At 40.1% G+C, this 23,851-nt stretch overlaps 1 protein-coding gene across 19 annotated transcripts in view; it reads left to right on the forward strand.

Moving 5' to 3' along the window:
• Positions 1-23,851, forward strand: part of FAM53A (family with sequence similarity 53 member A) — a 118,817-nt gene that overhangs the window by 11,323 nt on the left and 83,643 nt on the right. For 14 of the 19 annotated variants that reach the window (XR_012158755.1, XR_012158757.1, XR_012158758.1 and 11 more), the window contains exon 2: positions 22,098-22,346. Coding sequence is in view for 14 of the 19 variants with exons in the window: in XM_073342767.1 (XP_073198868.1) it covers positions 22,269-22,346 (78 nt within the window). In the remaining 5 variants the exon portion in view is untranslated. Of the gene's footprint in view, positions 1-1,750; positions 8,113-8,731; positions 11,591-13,997; positions 14,075-17,689; positions 18,175-22,097; positions 22,347-23,851 lie in introns of those variants that run through there. The other 5 variants (XM_073342772.1, XM_073342771.1, XM_073342770.1 and 2 more) reach the window with 5 other exon arrangements.

Consider the following 23,851-nt stretch of genomic DNA (forward strand, 5'->3'; position numbering starts at 1 on the left):
AAAAAAAAAAAAAAGTTTTAGTCTGGAGCCAAGAAGACTTGAGGGGGGGGAACATAAGTTTACAAGTGCATAAAAGATTTTTCTTGTTAACCTCTGAGGATAGGACAAGAAGCAATGGGTTTAAATTGCAGCAAAGGAGGTATAGGTTGAACATTAGGAAAAACTTCCGAACTGTGAGGGTAGTTAAGCATTGGAAAAAATTGTTGGAGAGATGGTGGAATCTCTGTCAGAGTTTTTTAATAACCGGTTAGACTGGGGGTCTCAAACATGCAGCGGGGTTCTTTTGTGTGGCCCATCAAGTTCCCCATGCCCCTCTGCCTACCTCCAGGCCAGAGGTGGGCAAACTACAGCCTGCGAGCCCCACACCGCTCCCTGAAGCGGCTGGAACCATGTCCCTGTGGCCCCTGGACGGGGGGTGGGGGGGAGGGTAGAGGGCTCTGTGCATTGCTCTTGCTTCCAAGCACCGCCCCCTGCACTCCCATTGGCAGGGAACCGCAGCCAATGGGAGCTTTTGGGGGAGGTACCTGGAGGAGCGGCAAGAGCAGCACTTTGGGGAAGTGGTTGGAATGGGGGCGGGGCAGGGGCGGGGCCTCATGGAAGGATTGGAATGGGGCTGGGGGCAGTGAGGGTGGGGGTGTCAGTGATGCGGCTCTCGGGCCAATGCATTAATCCTCATGTGGCCCTTGTGGTCATTTGTCTAACCCAGGGGTCTCAAACTCAAACACTGGTCAGGAATGGCCTACTTCAGGGATTCTCAAACTTCATTGCACCTCCACCCTCTTCTGACAACAAAAATTATTACATGACTCCAGGAGGGGGGGCTGAAGCATGAGCCCACCTGAACCCCACCGCCCCAGGAAGGGAGGCCAAAGCCTGAGCAGGGGGACCTGTATCCTGTGCCCCACCACCCAGGGCTGAAGCCCTCTGGCTTCGGCTTCTGCCCCAGGTGGTGGGGCTCAAGGTTAGGCTTTGGTCTGGACTCCAGCAAGTCTAATGCCAGCCGTAGTGACACCACTAAAATGAGGTTGTTACATATTTTGGGGTCCCGACCCACAGTTCTGAGAACTGCTGGTCTAGTTATTACTTTGTCCTGCCTTGATGCAGGGGTCTGGACTTGATGACCTATTGAGGTCTCTTCCAGGCCTACACTTCTATGATTCTATTTTGTTAATAGGTTGACAGTCTCACTGATTTATCACAACTGGAACTTCAGCAGTTGATCTGTATAATTTAAAAGATTGATCTGTCCTGTGGATGCTAACTGGCAGTCTTGTGGCTCCACTCCTTGAACACACCTGATATTGTACTTCTCAAAATCAAAGCTTTGGTAAAATTCCATTTGATTGGAATTATTTATCCAAGCATGGGTGTGGAAAAATGGACTCTGTACATGATTTCACTAGTAAGACTTCTAATTTGTATCCTGGAATTAGAAGTCTACATCTCAAACAGCTTTATTTGTTCTTATTTAGCCTGCTGTCTGAGGAGTTTTTGAAGAAACTTGATACAGAAATAGATCTGCCCTAAATTTCTTCTTTTGTACAAAGAAATGAGCTTCAAGAACTCTTAATGCGATGGTCAGATTATTATTTTAATCACACCGAAAATCAGCCAGTTTAACATTATGGTTCTCACAGAAACTTTAAATTTGTTGCATTATATTTGTGTATTTTGTATTGGTATTAGTATTTTTATTAATTTAATACATGTATGTAGTCATGCATATTAATACAAAATGCAATGAAGCAAAGTTACTGTGGGAGGCCATACTTTTGAACTGTGCCCGACTTTGGGTTTGTAAAACTGTAGCTTTAATTTTGCATTCATTTATTGTTTGTATTAAATGTTCTATTCAACAACTGTGAAACGATGCTGCTAGTCATAACTTGTTTTTCTTAATGTCCATCACTAGTGTGACTGCTTTTTTTCCTTCCCACTCTCTCCTCCCCCCTCCCCCATTTTCTCCACCTCTCCACAATCCCTCAAGATGATGGGGCTTTTTTCTCTTAAAGGTCATGGTTTTTAAACCTTTTATTTCCCAGTTTGATTGTGAAGTGTATAATGGCTTTCTGCCTTCAAGTTTTCTGTTAACTTTGAACTTTTAAAATTTTGGATAGGTGGAACCATAATATATCATGGGTCTCCTTTTGTTCAGCCAAGGTCTGCTACATTAGCAACTTCAGAGCTCAAGAGCTATCCCTAATCTGCATAAAATGGAGCAGTTTGTATCCATCCTGATCGTAAATAGGGAGTTCAAGTGAAAACTGTGGGATACAACATGTACAGCTCTGTCTTAGTTTGAGCAGCAAGTCTGCTTGAGGCTACATGGAGCTGGGTCCTGTAGCCTCCGTAGGCCATAACTCCGTATGAAAGATGTGGATGGCCCAATTCAGCCACAGGCTCTTCTTACACCATTTTAGTGAATTGTTTGCCTTCATATAATGTGTGATGTGATATAACATATAAAACATAGATATACCTTCATAACATATTTTATGGGGGGGGGGCACACTTTTCCTCTAAAGTTACTGCAAGTTCTTAAGTTCGATTACACGCCTTTGTACGCTGCTTCCTGCTGTTTGTGGGGAAAAAAATATATTTAGGGGGTGTGATTTGAGTCTAGATTCATAAGAACTGTATGGTTCATCTGCCAAAGTTTGTTAGAGAATTAGCCCAAGTCTAACACTATTGCCAGTAGTTATTTTAATCCTATATTTGTATTGTATTGTATTGGTGCCTGAAGCCCCAACTAGGATCAGATCACCACTGTAGTAGGTGCTATACCTAGGAAAAGACCGTTCCTGTGCTGCAGTGCATTCAGTCCAATTTGAGGCAAGACTTGAGTGAGGCAAGTTAAAAAGGTGGGGTGAAGGAAGAGAGAAGAGGAATAAAAAGTTTACATGGCTACTTGCATACATTGGTTCAAATGATGTTGGATTAATTTCTTTTAGTGTAAAATAAATACCTAAAACTTTCTGTAAACTTAGTTTCACAATGCCTTGTTTCTGATGTAAACCTCCAACAACAAAAGGGAGGAGAGACCAGACTTGTGTGGCATATAAGTATATAACTTAGACTCACTATTCTTTAGAATGAAGAGCATTTGAGAGGTATAATGGTAGAACTACTGCTCAGAAACACATTTGAAAATATTGGCCTGCTATATTGCTCAGTACTTGTGGCGGAGCACATCTGGACGCCTGCGTATGTGTGCCACCTTCTCCCTCTTCCTCCACCAGTACTGTGCTTTCAAAAGTCCCGTTTAGCAGTGTCCTGTCCAAATATTAAACTTCTAATAAAAGATATTGCCTCCCCCACCATGTCTCCCTGAACTCCTAAGTGGTAAGATTTAACCACTGATGGGTGCTCTACCTTTTAGTCCCTTGTGACGCAAATCTATTCAGAAACTTGGCACTTAGGACAAGTCAGATAAGAACTTTGAAAAATAAGGCACTAACTGAAAAATTAATAATTCCTACACCTTAAAAATACTAGACTTCCCCTAAAATACATCATTCAAAAGTGCATAGCACTTGTGTTTTTATTAAATATCGCCATTGTTGTGTGGAAATTCTTACTGCAAGACAAAAGATGATGAAACTGAGGAACTATTTTCTTGCACTTAAAGAAAAGGGGGGACTCTAAAGATGTGCCAGAGTTGAGAACAGAAACCACGGACTTCTTTTTAGCCCTTGAACTTAATGTAAGCTTAATTTAAGCTCCTCCAAGTCTCAGTCTGTAAAATGGGGCTACATCACTAGCATTCTGTAATATCTAGTTCAGCTAACTTCCAGAGTTGGAAGTCACATACCCAACCTCTTGGCTGTAATGTATGTATTTTTATTTTATTGTGAGGAGACTTTTTCCCAAACCTATGCCAGAGAGTAAGATATTACATCACTGATTGAAGTGCTGGTTCCAGAACTACTAGATGTATTAGAAAGATGGATCTATATAGATTTATCTTGGGGAATACGTACGGCTTTTATTGTATTGAAGCAAAAATCTCAGTGTGTTGGTATCAAATTCCTTAATGCCATGGAAGATGTTAAACTGATACTTTCTCACGTACAGATGTAAAATTAAGCGTGCCACCTGTGATTTCGGTAATGCAATAAAGTATGTCCTCATATGAAAATGTCAGGATAGGTATTTTATGACTTAAGTTTTCATGTAAAAGGCAAGAGGGTGACTTACTTTTATTTTAATAAACATTACTAGCCATCTGGGGAACCGGAAATAATGGTAATGGTGGTTTGATGGAATTACAGCCAACTCAGGCTGCATTTCTGAACCTGGTTTCTGGAACTAAACTAATAACTGTGGCCCTAATTTTTCCATTGAAATTAATGGATGTTTTGCTACAGGCTCATGGAAGACTAAGTTAGGAGAGTGTATTGAGGTACTGAAATATTTGGATTTATGGTAGAGACTCTAGTTAAGGTTGCCTTGAGCTCCTCATTTACAGCAAGGATAAAATCCCTCTATTTCAGGGGTTCTCAAACTGTGGGTTATTGTAAAAGTGTGTTAGAATAGAAAAGTAGAAACTATTTTCAGCCACAACTCAGACTTCTGGAATCCTTTGTATAACCATCATGGTCAAGTTTCCTTTACAGGGCATGTTTTTCTAAAAACAAGAGTGGAGTGGAAATCTGATTTCTTTGGCTGGCAAAATACTTATGTAAGTTTAGTCAATCAGCTTCAGTAAATACAGTTGAATGGGTACTTGATTTGGCGGAATACTAGGTTTCTAAACTGGAAGAGGGGTTTTAGGGTGCTGGATCTGGGGGGCACTCACCTCGAGCGGCTTCCTGCAAGCGGTGACCTCTCCCTGCTGTTCCTAGGCAGATGTTTTTGGGTCTGAAAATCTCTCTAACAAATGGCAGCTGGACCCAAGGGATAGTGCTATAAGTGTGTGTGTGTACGAACATACGTGGGGGTTGACTGTCCTCCCATTCCTCACAGCAGATGCTCCAATTTCCTTGGGTCAGTGGTTTAAGCTGCTCATGAAATTGGTACAGTTGACATGCCAAGAGGCAATATGGTGGGACTCTAGAAAGAGAAGTCACTTGCTGAAGGATGTATGATAGGAAGTGTAGGTCTGGGAGTGAGGTGGGCTGCTTCATCTTGCATCTTTCTCCTGTTTATCTGCTTTTGCTGATCATCTATCCTTCCATGCACGTGCACATATGTAGCAGTTCATAACTAACAAGCCCACATCCTGGCTGAATGTGGGTTGTTTTTTCTTCTTCCCTCGCCACTTGTTCTAAGGGGCATCTTGAACACCTCATCTACAAATGTGATTTTTCTGGATGTTAAGCAAAATGGGAGGACATCGTAAAGCTTTCCTTCTAATCATTAATACTGGCTATCTTCTCTCCCTCTTCCCTCCCCAGCACAGGTTTCTTGTCCATCGACTGGAAGGGGCTTATCTGTCAGTCTGCCTTTAAAGACACCATATTGTTGGCAGATCAGTGAGGACTAGAAAAATAATAGCTTTTTGTCTCCTTCTTCTCCCTCCCCCCTCCCCAAAAAAGTAGTCCTCCATAAAAACAGGACCTTTCATCTAGGTCCTTAGTAAAAATCTGGCTAGTCCTTATTAACTTGTTCATACACTGCAATAGTGTTCAGAGGTCCCAGACAACACGTGCATTACCTTTTGTGCTAGATACTACACACAGGAGGATGGGATTTGTGCCCAAAAGAACTTGCGATGTAAAGACCTGATCGCATAGGCGAGGTCTGCCCATATGGGTCAGCTTATCTGTGCTGAGTCCTCTTTACTGTTTTGGCTCTACTTGGGTATATGGGTCCACCACTAGAGATTAACTTTCAGAATTGGTAACTGTTTTAATTCTCTGTACATTCTCACTCAGTTTATTGCATATATTTAAAAAAAATATATATTTTTTTGGTGGAAGTAGTATTTTAAGCTTTAGTCAAGTGGGGGATAAATTGCATGAAAAATGCAAGCAGGCTACATATGAAATGGTAAAAGACCACAACTGCACACATTTTTCTCAAGACGGCCTCAAACAGTAACTTTTATTAAGTATGTCTGCAAAGGAAAACTGATGGCAAAATGAATGTTATAGAGAAGAGAATTTTATAATTTAAATAAAATCTCTAAGGAAAGATGTATGACCATTGTACCAATGAAATTAGTGTACTTATGGAAGAAAAAGAAATTTTTAGTTTTTGCATCCAGAAAGTACCGTGTACATAAGCATTAAGTTTAAGACATCAGTTACAAAGCAGATAGTGTGGAGGAGGGAGGGCAGAGTTGTGGCTGCATGTTCAACCATTTAACCTATTACATGTGCTAAACATCAATTAAACCATAACTTCATTTAACTGGAAATATAGACCACTTTGCTCAACTGAATTTGTTTTTATTTACAGGAGAGTAGTTAAAATAAACTTGGAGAGTTCTGTACTTAACTATATTACAAATAACATCTGGGATTAAAACAAAGTGCGCACTCCAATACTTCTTCTACCCTGTACATTGCATTTCCCAAAGGGAGTGAAAAGGGGGAGTCATTTCACTTTTTGGTTCCCATGCTCTAGCATTATGCTGTGGTGTTTGGGATTACAAATGCTACAGACAAATGTTTAAATCTAAACAAAATTCACATGCATACAATAGTAAAAACCATAGTTCTGTTAGGTGTTTAAACTTAATAGCCTAAATTTTGGGCCTTCCAGGGTCCCTTTTTAAATAGGGAAAACGCTTTCTAGGTATTTCCTGAGTTAACATTTTATTTTTGAAAGTTTACTGTTAGTAGTAAACTACATATGTTTAGTCTTGATTGAGAGTAAGTTTGGGCCGCAGAAGGGAACTGTCTTGTCTATGTTGCGCTATATCTTGTACCAGTTTTGTGCACTTTTAAGATAGATGATACAGCAGAAAGCCTTTTTAAATAACACCCGTAAGCCTGTAGAGTTTGCTTGCATAACTAATCCTATATCCATTTGTTCTCCCATAATTTTTCTCTTGTTGGCTTTTGTTAGTGTCTCCCAAACTTCTGCAATATATTTAACGTGTATGTTTAAAATAAACAAAAAAACCCTCTGGTGACAAAGTGATACATTAAACATAAGGACTACCATATTGACTGTGAAGATACCAGGCTATGATCCTCTTTCTAGAAGTAGAAGCTAAATCTGGATTCTTCAGAGGAGGATGTGTAAACTTTCTTTCATGCATTAAATTGAATAGTACTATACCGTGGGAGGGAAAAATTCAGATTTTCCCTGAAGAATGAGGCTGACAAAACCACAAATGTACAATATTTAACTACTGTAGAAATAAACTAGTCTTGAAATGATTCCAGTGAAACTTTTAATCTCTCTATCCATAAAGCCAAGTGCCTTAAATGCAGAGGTCCGACTGTACAGGACTAATGGGGAAAAACAGATTTTTAAAACTTACAAAATCAGTGAATAGCTTTCTTTGACACACAGTCAAATATTATGGGCGCTTCCAGGCTTAGAGGTATATAAAGCTCCTTTTTAGAGCCACACAAGGTAATGAAGTTTCAGACCTCAAGTTGAACGTTTTCCACCTGGCCTGAGGCCTTAAGCAGGCAAATTTCACTTTTAGGGAGAGTAAGAAGAAAACTTCTCAGGAAGGCTTATTTATACAACCAGAACAGCTGTTCGAAGCTTTTGAGAAGTGTGGAATGTTAGAATCATCCTTGGGAGAAGGGTCAGTGGACAGAGTAGGTGAGGTGGGTCAGAGGTGCTTGGTAAATGCATTTTATTATGTGTTACATAAGAAGGTCAGACCAATGGTCCATCTAGCAGAGTATCCCGTCTTCTGACAGGTCAGGGCCAGATGTTTCAGAGGAAATGAACAAAACTAGGCATTTGTCAAGTTGTCCACCCCCTGTCATCCAATTCCAGCTTCTGGCAGTGAGAGGTTTAGGGATAACCAGAGCACGGGGTTATGTCCCTGACCACTTTGTGCTAATAGCCATTGGTGGACCTATCCCCCATGAACTTATCTAATTCTTAACCCAATTATACTTTTGGCCTTCATAGCATGCCCTGACAACAAGTTCTACAGCTTGACTGTGATGTATGAAGAAGTACTTCCTTATGTTTCCTGTAAGTGAAAAATTCCAGTTAACTAAGAGGGAGGGAGTTTGAGTGCAGGGTTGGGGCATGGGAGGGTGTGCATGACACAGGCTCTTGGAGGGAGTTTGGGTGTGGGAGGGGACTCGTGGCAGGGAGTTGGGGAGCAGGAGGGGTTTTGGGGTGCTAGATCTGGGGGGCACTCACCTCGGATGGCTTCCTGCAAGCGGTGACCTCTCCCTGCTGTTCCTAGGCAAAGGCGCAGCTAGGCGGCTCTGCGCCTGCCCCACCCTGAGAGCTGGCTCCGCAGCTCCTGTTGGCCGGACTGTAAATCGGACTTTCTGCGAAGATAAGAAATGCCAGTTTATAGAGCTTTTTGGTTGGTACAGGGCTGGATAACACAGCTTTTACTGTACCTATTAATTTCATTGAGTGACCCCTGGTTCTTGTGTTATGGGAAGGGATAAATAATACTTCCTTATTCACTTTTTCTCAATACCATTCATGATTTTGTAGGCCTCTATCATAGCTACTCATAGTCATCTCTTTTCTAAAATGAACAGTTCCCGTCTTTTTAATCTCTCCTCATATGAAGACTGTTCAATGCCACCAATAATTTTTGTTGCCCTTCTCTGTACTTTTTCCAAATCTAATATATCCTTTTTTTGAGATGGGATGACAAGAACTGCATGAATTATTCCAGGTGTGGGCATACCATGGATTTATTTAGTGGCATTATGATACTTTGTCTGATCTATCCCTTTCGTAATGGTTCCTAACATTGTTAGCTTTTTTGACTGCTGCTGCATATTGAGCAGACTTTTTCAAAGGACTGTCCATAATCACACTCTTTCTTGAGTGGTAACAGCTAATTTAGACACACTAATTTTGTATGTATAGTTGGGATTATGTTTTCCAGTGTGCATTACTTTGCGTTTATCAACATTGAATTTCATCCTCCATTTTGTTGCCCCGTCTCACAGTTCTGTGAGATCGCTTTGTAATCTTCACAATCGGCTTTGGAGTCTATGCATATATATTTTCTATCTCTTTATTTGCTGTAACCATTACTGCCTACTGAGTTGTCTACATAAATAGCTCCCTTTCTTAAACTCAAAACCAATAACGGTGTACAAGTAGCTGAAATGATTCCTTCAAGTTTTTACTAGTTTGGCCTTGTGGACCCCATACTTCACAAAGTGTTTTTGCTGGGACTTTGTGAAGATCCTTACAAGCCTTACTAGATTCATACATAGATTCCAATGGTAGAAAGGACCATTGTGATTATCTAGCATGACCTCCTATATAACACAGGCCATAGAACTTCCCCAAAATAATTCCTAGAGCATATCTTCTGGAAGAACACCTGATCTTGGTGGGCTTTTTACACGTTTTTTTTTTTTAAAACACTTAAAAACAAAAGAAATAAACCAAATAAAACAAACAACCTGTTAGGCAAAGTTAGCCTCTTCATTATTCATCCCTTTTCAGGTTATTAATCAATACAGAGAACACCAACCTTAATACTCATCGTGGGGTAACCCTTTATTAACCTCTTTCCATGGTGAGAATTTGGCTATTTATTCCTACTCTGTTGCTTCTTGTCTTTTAACCAGTTTTAAACTATCAGAGGACTTGTCACTCTGTAGTTAATAAGATTCCTTTTTAGCCTCTTTTTTGTGGCACTGTATTTAGAAGACTTTTGAAGGGCTAGATAATTTTTATCCACTTGTTTCTCCCTTTCCCCTTCCCGCTTCTTCCCTATATACATACATACACACACACACCCCCCTTTAAGTTCTAAAAAAGAATTCTAACAGGTTAGAGATGTGGATTACCATTTATAAGGCTCAGCTAGCTTGCCCTCTGGTTTCACTATGCACTGTTTTATCTTGTACTTTGCACTTTCTATTCTAAATGTCAATTAAAACAAACTTTTCTGAAGAAAGAACATCTAGAAAACTCTTTGAGGGATGGGACCAGCAGTGTGGTGCAGCTGGCCTTAGTCTGTTCTCAAGATTTTCTTCTACCTCCCACCACTTGAGTGCAGTGAAGGGTCATCAGAGTGGCATAGCCAGCTGGCCTACATCTTTGTACTCTCCTTCGGGTCCCCAAGCACTAGTCTCTCTGAAGAGTACAGTAAAATCTTCAGGGGCTTGGGGCACTATTATTCTGTCAGTGTTTAATGTGTAGAAATTCTTATTCCTAATGAATTGAGTTTCATGTCAGTTTTCCCCCAGGAATCTTTGTTTTGTGTCTTATTAGAGAGACTTAAATTGTTTGAACAGTTACTTCATTCTGTTTAAATGGCAAATGCTCATAAAAAGAGGGTGCGTTGAGATGAAATTAAATAAATTGCTCCTATGATGGCTTGTTCCTAAACTTAATTAGCTGTTATCTGATTCATGTAATTCTGAAGAAGAGTTTTTAATAGTTAAAATTAGCTAGTGGCTGTCTAGCCAAGTATTTTTTAAAAACCCCAAAACATCGCAGGCAACTAAAATATTTCAGTAAACTGCCTAGGACTCTTATTTTTCTTGAAATGTGTGTATGCAGAAACTTAACAGAATGGATCAGTAGTCGCTGCCCAAACTCCTTGAGTTCCAAACTGGTAAAGCTAATTCTAATAATGGTAAAAGCAATGTATGAAAGCCTTATTAGACCAGACTTTAGCACAATATTAAACGATATGGTGTAGTTATGCACCAGTTTAGTTCAGTAATACTAGGTGGGAGAAACCTTTATTCAGATGTGGCGGAGAAATAACCTCAAAAGCTATTCCTCCAGGTTTTCTGTGGCTAATGTCAATAGCAGGCACATATGGAGCTGGATTTATCCTCTTCAAGTGTAGTAGTGTCTAGATGCTGTAAGTAGACTTAAAAAGTCACTAGTGTGTTCATAGATTTTTAAGGAAGAGAACAGCGGTAATATAGGAATTTACATATTGGATCTGAAGTTCATCTGATTCAGTGTTCTCTCTGACAGTGGCCAGTACCATATGTTTCAGGTCAGGTTTTCTCAATGAGTGGTCACCTAAATGTACTTATTGGGTTACATCCGTGGTTCTCAAACTTCTGTACTGGTGACCCCTTTCACATAGCAAGCCTCTGAGTGTGACCCCCACCCATATAAATTAAAACCACTTTTTTATATATTTAACACCGTTATAAATGCAAGAGGCAAAGCAGGGTTTGGGGTGAAGGCTGACAGCTCATGACCCCCCATGTAATAACCTCGTGACCCCCAAGTCCCGACCCCCAGTTTGAGAACCCCTAGGTTACATGGTGTACTTATCTAGTACTTACTAGGTTAATGTGTATATTATATTGTGGGTAAAAAATACTTAGTAAACCAGATGGTTTTTATACTAAAGCTATTTTTTGGGTCATGACAGGTCATCAAGGTTTACAAAAGGGTCCTGAGCCCCAAAAGGTTGAGAACCACTGTTTCAGACAAAGATTCAAGAACCCAGCAATATGAAGATGTGGGGTAGTCACATCTGATCTTGGTGGTATGTCTCATCCTGGTCTGTAATAGCTAGGTGTAATTGCAGAATGAAGCTTAATATCTCTTCCAAAATTATCACTAATTATATCTTTGGATAGTATTGATATCCATATAAATGTCCAACCTCTTTTGAATCTTGCTAATGACTTTCTATAGCAATTAGTTCCACAATCTAATTTATACATGTGAAAAACTCTTTACATTTATTGGTTTTGAATTTGAGGCTTAGTGGCATGGTTCTCAGGCACTATCTTCTGAGCTTATGCACTTCTCTCCCTTTGAGTACAAAGGCCAGGTTAGAAAACACCAGCTCCTGTTGAGTACAGCAGTATCGTGAACCTGTGTTTGGTGGTACAGGCTTTGTTCTCTTGCAGGAAGACTTGCCCATCCGGACTGTGGGAGGAAGGTAATCAGTTGCCAATCTGTGTAGGATGTAATCTCTAATTTGGGTGTATTTTTTGTGCTGCTTTTCTCCAGTTGCTGGAGTGGGCAATCTGTTGCTATTGCTTGGTGAAGATCTAGGATCAGACTTTCCCCTGCTACAGGAAGTGGGTCTTGGCCTAGTAGTCTTTCTAGGTTCTGGATTCCAGGGCAACTTGGCTGAGTTTAGCTCTCAAAGGTGCACTTAATGTATTCTCTTCATCCCTTTTTTTCTGAGCCAATGACCCCCTGAGTCTTAGTTCTTCAAATCTAGTGTAGCTGACCCACTGGATAACAGGGTATTTTGTAGAGCAATTGATCTATCTTTTACTGTTGCAGACCTACTTCTGAAGTCATTCACATGCTTTGTGCTTCTCCAGTCTTTATATTGTCTAAAAATTAAACTCCGTTATTTCTCACTTCATACAAACAAAATGTCTTTTTGAATATTTATAAATCTCTTTTCTCCCCTTCTAGTGAAAAGCATACCTCGCTGAATACTGCATAGAAACTTAGAATTCTGTGGCATGTTTTAGAAAGCATTGTGTGGAGAACTGGTGAAGCTTTTTGTAGCAAAGGTCACTGATTCTCTTAACTGAAGACACTTAGAATGTAAATGTTTTGTTAGATTCCGAGTATTTTTTTGGTTCAGTTCCTACTTTTTGACATTAAGGTTTGTGTAATACTATCTTTGTGTAATTTTTTTGCACAATGTTTGTGCATGCCAGGGAAACAGTAACAGTAACTACTGCTTAAGTAGGATTTGCTAGCTAGCTGTTAAACAGTATATCTGGTCTGCACAAATAGAGCCTACAAACCTTATTTTTAACTATGGATAGGACATCAGTTCTGTCCCACTGCTTTCTGAAATGAACTTCTGGCTCATAAAAGGAGAATAACATAATTTTTTAAAAAAAGACTTTCCCATATTAAATAAGGATCCCAGTAGTACTTTCTAGACCTGGTGGTCTCATAATTCATGAGAATTATGCCCTTGGGGTAGCAGTAGTACTTCTCTAGTGCTTTGGCCTCAGGACTAAATACTGGAAATGTACTAATCTAGTAATATTATAGTAATAGTAAAGGCTTCATTAGAAAATGACAATTAGGGATTGAAAACTACATAGGTCTGGAACTTCTGTAGTCAGTCTTAGACTTGAACCAAGAAGCTGTACTGGTCCAAGGAAATGACTTTTTTTCGTTTTTTGTTGTCATGAATACCCCAGGGCTAAACTTAAAGTACTTGGGAATTTTAACCTTGGCAGGCCATGAGCTTTTTGAGTTTATAAAAACATATTTTGGTTACCATCTTGATACCTCTTTCACTGAAATTGTGATATGAATTTGGAAGCTGCTCCCTTTTGAAGAGAAGGAGCTAGCACATAATGTCTTCTCTGATAACTGGTTTGGAATACCTCTTTTTCGATGGCATAAAACATAAATTTATAACTTTAGCAATTAATAAAAGATGGGCTTCTTGCATGGCTGTAGGAGTAAAGCAAGACTGGGGGGCTGTGGGGAGAGGGCAGGTAGGTGAAAGCACTGTAGTAATCTGAGATGTTCTGATTGGTGCATTACTTGTTGATGTGTCCAGGCAGCCTCTCAAGGCAGTAGAGGAATACACAATCAAGGATCTTCTAGTTGGAGTCTGCTCATAAAGTCTAGATCTGGAATCCAGACTAATGGGGTGACTGGCTGCTTTGATTTGCTGAAGTGTAGATAAGAGTTAGAGATCCTTGTTATCCTAATCCAAAGTCTGAATCTTCAGTTAATTCTCTTCCTCAGACTATCAAAAGATAAGCATTTCCTGAAGTACCTGAAGAAACCTAGAGGCTACTTCCTGGGTGAACTGAGTCTTGCTGAGACTGATGGTAAAAAAATATTGTGGAAAATGGTGTAAATAAGGACTAGCTATAGCTTGTCTGGGTAAGACTCAGAGGTGATGCAAAGAAAGGATTTGTCTTTTTCATCTTTCTGTTTTTGTTTATCAGTCACTGCAGGCAAAGTTACTGGGATGTAGAGGAGCTTCTTTGAAGTTCATTCTCAACAAGTTGTCCACATTGCAAAGGTGACTTTAAATACTCTTTCTTCAGTTTTGGTTATGAAGATCACACTAGCAAGCACAAAACTGTGGGAGAAGTTGTCATGACAAATGTTTCTCCCTTAGCTGTAGGAGACGTAATCAGTGATGACCAGATCTGATGTGAATCATATCTGGATTCTTGAAATCTGTGGTGCATAAAAAGATTGAAAGGAGCTTTTTTCTGACAGTCATAGAAAAGAGTATATTCTGAAGCTTGCTTTCCTTTATTAGTCAGACAACAGAATCTGTCTATATGTATAGACTTGACAGATAACCTTCGGAGGCATTTTCTTCAGGTTGATTATGGCTCCTGCTGTATGCTTGGAATTTTTTTATTCTGTGTATAAAATTCCTGGTATAGAGGAAAGACCGGAAACCTTGAAATGTGGGATGTCTGTTGCATCCGGTTCTGATGACCTCAGTCTTGGCACTGACAATATCAACCCCACGAAGCAGTGGATTTACTCTGTCTCTGTATACACTCCTTTTGATACAGAAGTCCTCAGGTGTGGCGGTGCTTTCTGTGACCCCAGGACCATCTATCTGGGTTGGCTACTTCAGACTGCAGGCTGTTTGTGGTGTCTTCCTCAGCACCAATTAAGAATCATGCTACAGAATTGAATCCAGTCTGATTATCAGCACTGAAATCTTTTGTCAGAACTGATACCCTGATCAGCTCCGATGACAATCCCAGCTTCTACACTTTTGGTACAGACCAGTTCTTCAGATTCAGTACAGATCTACTCAGCACTGATGGCCATTCTGGTCCTGAGCATTAGTCCCACATCAGCATTGCAACTGGTACTCATAGGTTTGGCTACTGTACTGTTCTGAGCACTGTGGGATTCTTACTGTACCTAAGGCAGTCTGAATGCTTTCTGGCTCCTGCAGAGTAGCACCTGCCTTGTTTGCAAATTATTTGAATGGTTCCTCAGGCTCAGAGTTGTCATCTGTCTCTGCCTCCTTCCAAAAACCAATGCTGGAAGTCTTCTAGGTCTCTGGGGTATCCACTGTGGGTACCAGGACTGGCACAGTTTCAATAGGAAGAGCTGATCTTGGCCCAGTGTCCTATACCATTTTCATTTCAGCAGAGGCCTCCCTGGGACCCTTGAGATGCCTTGGGTATCCAAGCTGAGTTTGTCTTGGAGAATACCCATGAATTGGTAGATATTCTTCATCCCTGGAGAGGGTAGCTCTCCCTATAAATGATGCTCTTTTGGAGATTGTAAAGTCCTTGTGGCATACATCCGCTTCCTTATTTCCCACAGCAGGGCATATGGACAAGTGGTACTATGTACCTATGCAATGATTTCAGCATTTCTACTTCCATTGAGACCCTAACTCTTGTTGTAATGGCTGCAAATGAGTTTGACAGGGAAGGTACGAGGCAACACCTAAAGACAAAGTCTGAGATTAGATTTAATGGTGAGAGATTTATTTTACCTCATTGTTACAGATGCATGCTGCTAATCAGCAGGTGTTATCTAAATATGATTTTGTAAATTGGAACAGGATGTCCAGGTTGGCAGGTAAGATGTCACCGCAATCAGCACTTAATGTAGCAGATGCTTCCTTCAGGATTATGGCCTCCGCTGTAACGATGAGAAAAGCTTCTTGGTTACCAAACTCTGGGGTAGCTCTCATAGTCCAACAAAATATACAAGCCTTTTGATGGCTTGTTCTTGTTTTCCAAAAAGAAAGATAGTGGAACACTGCATTCTTTTAAGGACAGTTGAACCACTTCGTGCACATTGGGAGTTTATACCCCAGCTATTAAGAGTGGACAGCAACAATGGTAACAGTACCATCAGTACTCCCAGGAGTATTTCAGACAGACAGCTTCTCTTGTTAGGCAACAAGATGTCTCCAAAAGGAAATCAAGTCACAGAGGTGAAGGCCCTTGGGGAACCAACCATACTGTCCTTCGTTAGCTTTGAGCTAGTAGTCAATTTAAATCTTCTCTTGAGGTCACTTGTCAACAACTTACTTCCCTGACCGTATCTTCCTGTTTGGGGACAAGCTATCCCACAACTACAAGGCTTGGGAAACAATAACCACAGACAAATGCATTCTGAGAACTGTGGGATCAGGATATGCCATCCAGTTCCTAAACCATCTCCTCCTTTGCATCATCCCTTTTGAGGGACACTTCTCATAGGTTACTCCTTCTTCAGCAGATTTAAGACTGAAGTTTGGGAACCATAGAAAATGTTTCCCTTCATCATTTGGGGAACAGGGTTCTACTCACATTGCTTCCTGATTCGCAAGTTCAGGGGAGGAGAGACCTATTCTTGACCTTTGAAGTCTCAACATTGTATCAAATATGAAATTCCACATGGAAACCCTAGCTCTGATTCTTCCTGCATTGGACCACAATAATTTGCTTGCTGCCCTCGATCTTCAAGAACCCTGCTTTCATGTAGCAGTTATGTGAAGCCCCAGGAAGTTTCTGAGATTTGTTGACCCACCACTACATTATCTATACACAGTACTCCCTTTTGGCCTGCCCTCAACCTCGTGTGTATCTACCAAATTCCCGACTGTAACAGCAGTCTGTCAGGAGAACAGGGATTCACATCTTCCCTTATCTGGATGATTGGCTAGCGAGGGGCAAGTCCAAAGACCAAGTTCACCATCAAGTCCAGTTCATACTATGTCTCTTGGATTGTCTGGGACTGATTTTGAACAAAGGAAAGTCCACATTAATTCCAAAACACAAAATGGAGTTCATTGGGGCCCTACTAGACTGAGTTCAGGGGCCTTTCTCTCAAGTCGTTTCAGACAATTTGCTGCCTATGTCCGTGTCTCAGATCTTCACCTCTCAACCACCATTTGGGTATGCTTGACATTGCTAGCCCACATGGCTTCATGTACTTATGTGGTTCAACATGTGAGATTGTGCCTCCGTACTCTGCAAGGATGGCTGAAATTGATGTGTCTCCCAAATCATCAATCTTTGAACAGCCTGATCTGAGTACCTTCAGCAGCCCTGAAGTCCCTAGTGTGGTGGGCAGATCAGAACGATATATGGAAGGGTGTACCCTTTTCTTATCCTCCACCAACCAGGACTGTAGTTACCGATGGCTTAACAATAGGTTGGGGGGCACATCTAGAGACTTTAAAAGCACAAAATTTGAAACAGATGTGAGGAAATGGGTGGGTTTTTTTAAGTGTAACTCATAATAATGAGTGGAGCTTGCTGCCACAAGAGATTGAGGCTGATTTTAGTAGGATTAAAAAACTTATTAATTTAGGTAGATGGTCTATCAGTATAAATTGAGACCATCTACAGTAATGTTTTAGGAGGATTTTTTTTTTCTTTTAGAAGAGAGAAACACTCCTACTTAATGGCATAAACTAGCTACTAGCTGGCAAGGTTAAGAAGAAACTACTCCATCGGTAGCTTGGACTATTAGTTTTTTCTGAGGCATTAGCATCCTGACTCAGAGTGGCCAGTATCAGAAGTGGCAGAGCAGACTGGGATTAGAGCTCTGTGCTGCAGTAGTTTGCCCAGCAAGGGGGGATGGTGGGGGTGGGGGTGGTCTGAATTGAAAGGGGGAAGGAAAAATTATTGACGACTCAGTTTGGTGGAATGAACCGCTCTAATCTATGAACAGTATAAAGAACTGTGAATGCTTATGTGTGAGAACAGGTCAGGTAGCATGCAGGTTACCTCAAAATAGTTACCTTTATAAGAAAACTTTAATCTTTAGCAGTGGTCCGAGTGCTGTTGTAGCCACGCTGAGCTTTCTTCTTCAGTCTCTCACTCTGTGATTACCTTGTGCTGAAAGCTGGGATTTCCCAACAGGAGTGGCAGGAGCTGAAATCTAGTAGAGAGTTAAACGAATTAGTCCGACTAATGTAATTTATCATCTTTGTAGTACATACTCTATCTTCCACAGCTTTGGTAAACTTAGTAACTCCTCACACATAACTGTATTGAGCATAGGTGTCTCTTAAAGTCTCACTTTGAATTTCCCAGTAGGATCTGCAGAAAAGGACCTGGGGTTACAGTGGACAAGAAGCTGGATATGAGTCAACAGTGTGCCCTTGTTGCCAAGAAGGCCAATGGCATATTGGGATGTGTAAGTAGGGGCATTGCCAGCAGATCGAGGGACGTGATCGTTCCCCTCTATTCGACATTGGTGAGGCCTCATCTGGAGTACTGTGTCCAGTTTTGGGCCCCACACTACAAGAAGGATGTGGAAAAATTGGAAAGAGTCCAGGGGAGGGCAACAAAAATGATTAGGGGACTGGAACACATGACTTATGAGGAGAGGCTGAGGGAACTGGGGATGTTTAGTCTACGGAAGAGAAGAATGAGGGGGCTTTGATAGCTGCTTTCAACTACCTGAAAGGGGGTACCAAAGAGGATGGATCTAGACTGTTCTCAGTGGTAGCAGATGACAGAACAAGGAGTAATGGTCTGAAGTTGCAGTGGGGGAGATTTAGGTTGGATATTAGGAAAAACTTTTTCACTAGGAGGGTGGTGAAACACTGGAATGCGTTACCTAGGGAGGTGGTGGAATCTCCTTCCTTAGAAGTTTTTAAGGTGAGGCTTGACAAAGCCCAGGCTGGGATGGTTTAGTTGGGGATTAGTCCTGTTTTGAGCAGGGGGTTGGACTAGATGACCTCCTGAGATCCCTTCCAACCCTGATATTCTGTGATCAGTTTTGGGTGAAGGAGTGTGTGGTGGGTGGGGTGGACAAGGAGGGAAGATACAAAATAGATCTATATCTATGCATGTGGTTCAGTCTTAGTAATGACAGTTCCTATAGAGGAAAATATAAGCAGTGTAAGTTGCATAGTAACAGAAAATTGCCTTAATGAGTCTCCACTGAAAAAAACCAGTAACTTATCCATCTTTGTGATTGTCTGGAACTAATAAAGGTGACAGCTCCTGATGGCTGGTTTCTTAATCTGAGTTTGAAATAGTTTGCCCTGCTGGTTCAAGAATTCTTTTCCTGGATTTAAGTCGTGGTCTGGAATGTCCAATTGATTAAAAATTAGTATCTAGCAGCCTTATCCCCTCCACTTACTTTGCATAATATGATGCATTTATTGAACTAAGGTTTAAGTTTCTACAATATGATGCAAAGAAAAGCCTTTAGTATATAGGCTTGTTCTAGCTGGTACTTTCTATATCCATTTTTTTGTAAATGTTCATTTGTGTATCATCAGTCATAGCAGGAGTTGGTGGCTGCCCTTCTGTAGTAATTGTCCTATGACGGTTTCTTAATCTGAAAGCCTTTGCATTAATATGTCAAAATGAAATATATGCCTCTGTCTGAATTGATGGAAGCATAGTAAATGGCAAAGCCCAACTTCAGATAAAATGCTACTGCTTTCTAGACTTTGAGTCAGACTCCTTTTCTTGGTTATGCCCACTTACTTCCAAGGAAATCAATCAGGTTGCCTGTGCAGAACAGCAGAATTTGGCTATGTGCATGCATCTATAGATATAAGAACACCAGAACATGAAAGCAGCCTTATGTTGTGTTGTATGGTATGGCAGATACTTTACTTTGGTTTAAAAAACATCACATCCTTCTTAGTGATGAGTGCATCAGTGCTCTGTAGAATCAATTTCTGATTCTGAGATTTGATTGGATTTCAGTAGAGGCATTGGCAAATATTTTGAGTCTTGGGTGCCTATAAAGGAAGACAGCATTGTGCTTTTAGCTTGCATTTCTGTAGAAACCGATCAATGAAGCTGCAGTGCTCCTAGGAAGCATTCAGGTGCTTAGGATAAGACAAACAATACCTACTTCATGGAAAGTAAAATGAGAGTAGAGTGAGGGGCAGGAAGGGTGACAGCAGCATATTTATATTATCCCATCAATTTTACTCTTTCCAAAGAAATCTGCTGATATGTAGGGCTAGAATATGAAATTATATTCTCAGGATGTACTTCTAGGTTACAGTTTTAAAGATAATCAGGCAGTATTGTATGGGTAATACCTAGGTTTTAGATGGTTTTAACTTGAATCATGTACCCAAATAACCTCTGGCTTACTATTAGCAAACTGATTAGTATAGGTAGAAAATACTGGACATATTTAAAATACATATACAAAATCTTGAGGTACGTTTGTAATATAAATTTACAAAATACTATTTTTCCAAAATTTTCCAATATTCCTTAGATTAATCTGTTTTTATCACAAATTGTATGCAGTGTTGTTGCTGTGTCAGTCCCAGGATATTAGAGACAAGGTAGGTGCGGTATCGTCTTTTATTGGATCAACTTCTGTTGGTGTGAGAGACAAGTTTTCGAGCTTACAGAGTTCTTCTTCAGGTCTGGGAAACATACTCAGAGCGTCACAGCTAAATACAAGATGGAACAGATTGTTTACCATACATGGTTAACACAAAATCTGTTCCATTTTGTATTTAGCTGTGATGCTCTGAGTACATTTCCCAGACCTGAAGAAGAGCTCTGTGTAAGCTTGTTTCTCTCACCAATAGAAGTTGGTCCAATAAAAGACATTACCTCACCCACTTTGTCTCTTTATCACAAATTCAAATTTTTTTTAAAAAAAATGTATCCTATTGAATGTAAACAAAATTTGTTGGTTTGGTGCCTCTCTTAATTTGTTGGGTCTTTTCCTGTTTGGCCATTCCCAACATTGCAAAACGTTTCTGAACAGTAAACAGTCTTTGGTTACTTTACATTTGACTTGCATCTCTGAATATGTGCTTGGGTATAAATAGCTCTCTGTTCCAGTTTTGCATAAACGCAAGTGTAGCATCTCTTCCTGATGCTTCACAAAGCACATGGTTTAAAGTGAAACAGTCTGACTTAGTACCAAATAAAAATTATATCAGTTTACATATGTGTTTACAAAGGCAGTGTGATGTGTTCCTACACTTAAAAGCTGACAGTCTGAAATAAGTAAGCTGAAATAAGGGACAATAGCTCACTGAGGGTTGGGCATAGAGAAATTATTGCTGAGATCAAGGTAGAAGTGAGTTTGGAAGTCAGAGGGGTCCAAGGTAGAAGGTGGAAAACCAGAAAAGGAGAGATTTATATCCTTGCATTGAGAAGTGCAAGGAACAAGAGGAGAGGGTTAGAGAAAATGAGCAAAGATGATGGGGGGTGTCTTTGATGGTAAGACTGTTGATGTAAGTAGGTAGCTAATGATCTTTGAAAAAGAGTGATGAAAGAGAGGTTACTTTCTGGGCAATGGTGATAGTAGTGATAGCAAAACTAAAGGTAGGTAAGGGATGACCAGGGCACAGCATGCACAGCAGTGAGCTTACTGTTGGTTTCTCTTTATTGCTCACCAAGGAAATGTTCTCTTCAATTTAAAATGTTTTTATAATGCACGTTTACCTTTCCAGTCAGCTTTATGTTTTATAATGCTAAGATCCAATTTTAGCTAAAGATCAGTAATTATAATAGTTAAATATACATTTTTATAAGCATTATTGGTCAATATACACATCTACCTAGAAATATAGGAAAGCAGAAAATATATTAAAAAAAAAAAATCCCCTCTACCGCTGTTCTGTTTATATAAAAATCTTTCAGTTAGATTTGCCTATTTGGGAAACATAATATCCATTATGTTGAATAGCCTGAAGATCTTTCCTGTTTTATGAAACAAGATTCTACATTTGTTTGTCCTTCCTCTTGTATAAACTTGCTTTTCTACACACCTGTCACTACTTTTGCTTTAGTGATTTTTTTAAATGTATTTTTTGATGTGTAGAATGTCTTGTGGGAAGAGAGGGAAAAAAGGGCTGACAAGCAAAATTACTAGATGTGACTTCCACCTTTGTGGTGGTAATTGTCAGCGATCAGTATAACTCCAGTAGGAGCCATACTTTGTGAAATGAGACCTGTAATCTGTGAGGCAAAGGAAAAAAATGCAAGATAAATTTGGGGGCACTAACATCTTTGGCTATATGTGAAAGGTCCTTACATATAAATCCAGTTATTGTAAAGAATTTAATGGGTACAAAGCTGACTCCCCCTTCTCCCCCCTTTCCTCTAACTTTACAGAAAAGCAGACATGATACCCTGAAGGCCTTTGGATATAAACTCTGGCAGTAAGATGGAAGCATAAATCTTGAAATTTAGAACGGAATCAGAAATGGCTCACGAATACTGAAACAGGACACAGAGGAGCCTTCAACACTTCCCAGTGTGAGCAGTGGCAAAGGGACAACTACCATGGTAACACTAATAACGGAAAAGCTGCAGAACCAGAGCTTGGATGATCTGACGTGTAAAACATACAATATTCACCTGGTAAGGATATGCCAAACTACTGTATAAGCTTGTTGAAGTAGCAGGTAGCAAAGAAGCAACTTTCATAAAATACACACCAAAACCAAGAATGGAGAATTAAATTAAATTTATGGATTTATGTTGGGACAACGGGTGAGAGTTCCTAAATGTAGGAGGGGAGTGAAACTTATGTGTTTGGGGTTCAGGTGCTCAGATAGTAATGTTTGAACTTCAGTCATATAAAAATGAAATTCTTTCAGCCAAAATCCATGTATTTATAAAAAGAGAAAAGGCTTTCTTCTGTGGTGATTGATACTATTTGTCAGGTAAGCGTTTTACAGGCATTAACTAACATATTCCCAGTGCTGTGGAGTCACAGTGATTACCATGTTGAAAACATTTGCTAGCAGTTACTGTTATGAGATCTTTATTTTACACAGGGGGGAAGAGGGGGACTGGTATTTGATACTGTCATCCACTTACAGTGAGCAAGTGTTTTGTTTTGTTTTTTAAATGGTGACCTCTGTTTATTCATAACTGTATCTACTGTGTACAAGGGCGAAACAGACACATTACCTGGTCCAAGGTTACAGATGGAGAGGAACTTTGGGTTAATGACTCCTATTCTAATGTTCAGATCACTATACCTTTCATGCTTAAGTAGACCAGGGGATGGGAAAGAGTAGAGTATAAGTAACTTTTCTACCATTTAATTTGAATGGCATGGATGCTATTGCTTGATCATCTATCTATGTATTAAAATACGTAATTACTGCTTTTTTTGTGGTGAAAAAGGGAGAATTCCTTTGTCGTACACGGTTTCTGTCGTTTCCTAATATTTGAATGCTTGACTTTATCACCTTAAGGTTCTCTTAATATATGTGTTTTTTTGTTTATTTGCTTGAGGTTAGAGGGAACCAAGGATGGGTAAGTGTTGCATTGGAGATCAGGAGAATCTTATTTTTTGAATTTCTGTAGAAGTTTGCCACTTAAATTTTGTTAGCCCTCTGAATGAATAAATGAGGCATTCTCAAGTAATATGAATGCTAGTTAGAAGGCATGGATATGTGCTTATGATGGGCCTTGAGAAGATATGATGAAATGCTTTGTCTGCAAAGATAGTAGATGCTTTCCTGACAGCAGATTGCGGCCTTCATTTATTCACCTAGTTCTACTGCAGGAATTATAAAGCAGCAAACTTTAAAAACAACAACAAAGAAGTGCAGAACACACAGCTTTGTGTTGAATAATGGTATGTCCTTTGAGTGGGGGCAATCTGCTACACCCTTTCACTTTTAGCACATTGGTTTGACTCCTTGGCTAGTAGCTATCATTTGATGCTTTACTCTGTGAGAAATAAATTCTAGAGGGCGATTGCCATGGACAATTTCATCAGAAACACTAAGGATTGCATGAGTTAGGAGTCTAAGCTAGCTTTACACTGTTACTAGTAAAAAGAAAAGGAGTACTTGTGGCACATTAGAGATTAACAAATTTATTTGAGCATGAGCATAAATTTGTCACTC

Source organism: Lepidochelys kempii, chromosome 4 (assembly GCF_965140265.1).
Source record: "Lepidochelys kempii isolate rLepKem1 chromosome 4, rLepKem1.hap2, whole genome shotgun sequence".
Lineage (NCBI taxonomy): Eukaryota > Metazoa > Chordata > Testudines > Cheloniidae > Lepidochelys > Lepidochelys kempii.